Source organism: Borostomias antarcticus, assembly GCF_949987555.1.
Source record: "Borostomias antarcticus genome assembly, chromosome: 19".
NCBI classification, from domain to species: domain Eukaryota; kingdom Metazoa; phylum Chordata; class Actinopteri; order Stomiiformes; family Stomiidae; genus Borostomias; species Borostomias antarcticus.
The window spans coordinates 17771527-17776526 of record NC_140252.1 but is presented as its reverse complement, the minus strand read 5'-3'; the positions used below and the strand labels follow the sequence as shown (position 1 = coordinate 17776526).

The 5000-nt window shown below is 45.6% G+C and overlaps 1 protein-coding gene across 5 annotated transcripts in view; it reads right to left on the bottom strand.

The window, feature by feature from the left end:
- Positions 1–3375, bottom strand: part of zc3h14 (zinc finger CCCH-type containing 14) — a 12635-nt gene extending 9260 nt beyond the window's left edge. For 3 of the 5 annotated variants that reach the window (XM_084453324.1, XM_084453325.1, XM_084453327.1), the window contains exons 1-7: positions 3263–3375; positions 2723–2765; positions 2492–2606; positions 2342–2382; positions 1298–1475; positions 754–1144; positions 1–43 (exon numbers count right to left, since the gene is read on the bottom strand). The exon at positions 1–43 is cut by the window's left edge and continues 142 nt beyond it. In XM_084453324.1, coding sequence (XP_084309450.1) covers positions 1–43; positions 754–1144; positions 1298–1475; positions 2342–2382; positions 2492–2606; positions 2723–2765; positions 3263–3298 — 847 coding nt within the window. In that variant the 5' untranslated portion in view covers positions 3299–3375. The remainder of the gene's footprint in view (positions 44–753; positions 1145–1297; positions 1476–2341; positions 2383–2491; positions 2607–2722; positions 2766–3262) is intronic. The other 2 variants (XM_084453326.1, XM_084453328.1) reach the window with 1 other exon arrangement.
- Positions 3376–5000: the final 1625 nt, after the last annotated feature.

The window sequence follows — 5000 nt, the reverse complement described above, 5'->3', positions numbered from 1 at the left end:
TGGCCACCGGGGCCTTGCGCTTCCTCGACGCCTCGTCCCGCTGCTGGAGCAGGAAATGACATCAGAACGAGATGCCAAACGTACAGGAAACCGTGGATATACTGCTGGGTGTGATGCCTCATTGCTCAGCAGAGGACACAGCTGTCATCCATGGTGGAGATGTGATTTTCTATCTTTATTCCTAATCTATTTCACGTTATGTCAGTATCTAGTACTCGATATTGATTGAATGTACATGTTATAGCAGCATGGTTGCATGGCTGCACACTGCACAGTACCTAGTACTGTCGCCTCACAGCAAGAAGGGCCTTTCTGTGTGGACTTTGCATGTTCTCCCCGTGTTCGCAAGGGTTTCCCCCAGAAAGAACCCAATATGAAAAACATGCAGAAGAACAGATCGCTAACGCTGTCCGTCCCTGGCGCAGACGGACAGAAGCACTTGGTTGGCCCCCCGGGCGCGTCTCATGCCCGCTGCCTACTGTCTGCTCCCAGCTGCCCTTGTGGGAAGGACGGCGGGTTTAAGAGCAGGAGAACATTTTTATGGGTGGACGCTGCAGCAACTTGTGTGTATGTGTCTCAGCATTGTCTTCTACACCGTGTGATGTGTGCATACTCAGTGTGTGACAAATAAAGATGTTTGTTTGTTTTGTAATAGACCATGTTGACCTGCAATGGATGATGACAACTATGCAAAATAGATAATCAAATGCACACATGAACAAAGTTACCATCATCTTTAATTATTCATCATACCTTAGCACTGGGCCCGTTTCTGGAGCTCCTGCTGCTTCTGCTGTCCTGTAGGTAGCCTTGCTGGTGCCTGCTGTCCTGTAGGTAGCCTTGCTGGTGCCTGCTCTCCTGTAGGTATCCTTGCTGGTGCCTGCTGTGAGAGGACCCTTCGAAGGACCTGTAGGCGTCTGCGGACCTGCCTGAGGACCTGCCCGGGGGGGGCCTGTAGACCTGGACCGTTGCGCGCCCGGAGGACCCGGGGCCACGCGGGCGAACCGGAGGGACGCCTACTTCCACCGCATCCACGGCGATGAGGTCGTCGTCCGCGTCGGGCTTGATGTCGATGATGGCGTCGGAGGAGAGCGGTTCCATGAGGGGCTTCACGGTGGACGTGAGGCGGGAGGAACTTGACCTGCTGACACAGAACCACATCTGGACGGGTTAGAGCTGTCCCCTTTCATCACCATGACGTGTGGTGAAATAAAAGTGCATCGCTACCCAGATTCACACGTATGGCAACCTTAAAAAAAAATAAAAATAATAATACAGACAACCATAGGAATCTCACCTAGCATGGTGATCGTGGGCGGAGCTGGACACACGAGTCTCCACCCTATCAGAGTGCGAGCTGGACACGGCGAGAGCCTTTGACTCCTCCCCCTTCCCCTCTTCACTCCCCGAGGTTCGGCCCTTGCCAGGGGCAGCGCCGGGATCAGAGTAGAGCTCAGGTCTCAAGGACGCTGGCTCTACTTGCACAGAGGGAACATCGACAGGTTAGTTGCAAACAAGGATAGAGTTTACAAAGTGATATGATGGTTTATTGATCTGTCTGGTATTGAAGAATCAAAGGCCCTGAATTGTAGATCAGATTCAACATTTATTCAGTAAAACAGCATACAGATATTAGGGATGTGCACAACTCACATTTTTCATAGTCGATTAATCAGTGGGTGGGTTGAATGATTAATTGATGAATCGTTTTTTGGCCGACATTCGAAAGATTTGATTCCAAAGTTTTAGAAGTAGTGTTTATTTGAATGAAACAAAGTAAAGACCACAATTCCATTCATTCCATCAATATAGCGCTACAGAATGGATTATGCACAACATTAGTTCAGTTCAATTTAAATATATTTAAAGGAAGTGTTAATTTGAACGGGAAAAAAGTGACCACAATTTGACCAAAATTGACCAGTGATCAAAAATCGACTTTGACCATCATGAACGATTAATCGACTAACTGGACCCACCCCCAACAGATATCTGGGTCAGTCACAATAAAATACTTTGGCATTCAGCATTCCCTGCTCAGACAAAATGGCCTTCAGTATGACACTTCTATATAGTCTGTAGCCTGTATCTATACATCGTTTCAGTCCAATGGCAAGAGTTCTCCAAATATGACCTTATACATCAGTGGCCAGCGGACACTGCCCAGTCAGATGACCAACGGAGGCATGTATAAGGTCTTGCTCTGAGAATAGCACACTTTATCCGCCCTGGGCACTCCTAACAGATAAAAACCTCTTATCACAAGGCCAGAGCAGTCAGAAACATTTTCCGGATATCTTTTAAATGAAACAATCAAGAGTAGCATTGGAACACGACTCACCCACTGCAACTGATCTCAATTTCTCCAGGACACCATGTAACCTGCAACGACAACAAATCCACATAGAAGTTGAACTGATGTGTTCGTGCAAAGTGAGGATTCAAAAGAAACCCCTTGATTCATATGACAGAATGTCAGCTGGTTTCATACCAGACAGTAAACTTGATAGTATTGTTGCCAAGGAAGAGAGAGAGGTCGTCAGCCATCTGTTGAGAGGTCTTCTTGTTTGCCACCATAACCATGATGTAGTCAGGAAGTTCTTCGTCTGGGGATAGGGGAAAATATAATTAGCAAGCCAGTCACACACTTACAAGTGACGATCTACTGTCGTAGTTGGGTCGAAGCAGGTTTATACCATGGATGTATTGGGTTTATACTCACCCACATATGCACCAAGCTCTTGAAGCTTCCCCTTGATAGCCGCCTGAAATGGCCAATCACATATTAACTATTAGTTGGATCAGTTGTTGACCTCAGACAAAATGTGCTTTGGAGTTACACGGTTGTTTGCTTGCTTGCTGTAAAGTGTGCAAGCAAACATGATCAAAATAGCTAGCTCAAAGCCAGACTGGTAGTTGGCTAGCTAACTGTCTCTGAATGGCCGCTTTGGCCCACGTTTTGTGCGTGTAACGTTACCGCTACGCACTAATGCGAATGTTAACGTTACCTGGACGAACCAATTCCTTCAAAGTTCAACGGCAAATTTTTTAAACGTGTTAGCTAGCCGTGTATTTCACGATAGATGTTCAATCAACGGAGCTAGCTAGCTACTAGCTAGCTAGCAGTAGATAGAGAGAGCTAGCCGGCTGGCTGCAAAGATGCTAACATTAGCTAGCTAGGAGGTTGGGCGACCATGGCTAATAACAAAAAAGAGCTAAATAGCTAGACTAGAAGATGAATTACTCAACAAAAAACACTCACCCTTATTTTCTTGCTTATCTCTGTCCCGATCTCCATGTTTTCAATCTGGGTAATCAATTATATGTATTTATTATGCGAGTCAGATATCTGGTGCTAACGTCCTCTAGGCTACAGCAAACACCAATGCATTCTGGGTGAGGTCCGCAGCCAGAAGCTCCTTAGATTTAGCAACTTGTCAACTTTTACACTAGGCTACTCGCTGGCAACTTCCTTGTTTTTTCTTTGGAAAAAGCACCTAGCAGCGAATTTAGCTGGTATTCTTTTTAAAAAAATACTTTGAAGCTCAAACGTTCGTTCCCTCTAAAATTAGACAAAAAACGCAGTAACTTTACTGTCTTTAAAGAGTCTGGGGTTAGTTCAGGTTCAGCCCCGACAAAACGTTGCAAAAACGTTTATTGAAAGAATTTATTCTACAAAGTAACGTTATTGCAAATTAAAATTAAGTTAATCTGTCTTTAAAAGGTGTAAAACTTTAAGGGGTTATTTGTTTGCGTTATAAGTTCAACAACCACAGTAAAAACCCAATGAATAGGCCAGTCACTAATGTTTGATCTATTTTTCACCGACATGGCCAGTTAATTTCAGTCCGTCACAACGTCATTTAGCAACTTTTAGCAACAAATTGACCTGCCAGTAGCAACGTCCCACTTGACTCTAGAAAACCTCTGTTTATGACAGCTCCACTACTAAAATTAACCACAAGATGTCAGAAAAGACCAAGAATTTCCCACAACACAGCAGAGTAAAAGAGAACACCATTCAGCTGCTCACACCATGGCCTTGGAACATGGTTCCAGTGCCTAATGGATAGTGTTTCGAGATCAAGTGTGTTTATAGGCTATATAGACTGGCAAACAGTTGCACACAGACGAGCAGGTGTTAAATTGGAATTTGTGAAAAGGAGGAGTTCAAGCCTCACAATTTGGGAGGTGTGTGTGTGTGTGGGGGGGGGGGGGCAACACACAAAACAAGGCTGTGATTGATAGTTCAACTTTGGCTTTCTTCCATACACTGAGTTGCGTGGAGTGGGTCACAATTTGGCCTAGCTGTACCGGGCATACAGTGTGTTTAGGACTTGTGCTCCAGCCCAGCGAGTGTGTAGGTAGGCCTATAGGCTACTATGCTGCCAGTGATGCTGCCATTGCAAATCCAAATTTGTTCTTAAATGACTAGCCTGGGTAAATAGCCTAAAGTAAAGGTAAAGGTAGGTATTGAGCACGGATATGAAGGTGTTGAGGTAGGCTACTTCTCTACCCCCCCACCCACCCACACACCCGAACCTTGAGCAGTCGAAGCAGCCAGGTGTGTTGGTGCTAAGCCTGTTCACCCTGAAGCTATCAAAGTCAGATTTAGGAGATTCAGATCAGGTCATGGCTCCAGGAGATTCAGATCAGGTCATGGTTCCAGAGTCAGATTCAGGAGATTCAGATCAGGTCATGGTTCCAGAGTCAGATTCAGGAGATTCAGATCAGGTCATGGTTCCAGAGTCAGATTCAGGAGATTCAGATCAGGTCATGGTTCCAGAGTCAGATTCAGGAGATTCAGATCAGGTCATGGTTCCAGAGTCAGATTCAGGAGATTCAGATCAGGTCATGGTTCCAGAGTCAGATTCAGGAGATTCAGATCAGGTCAGTTCCAGAGTCTGTTTAGGGCAGGTAGGCCTAGTTAACAAGTGAGGTCTACGTGTTTTCCTCCAGCTATGGCTTCCTGTTTTGCAGTCGTTCAATGCCAACCAACA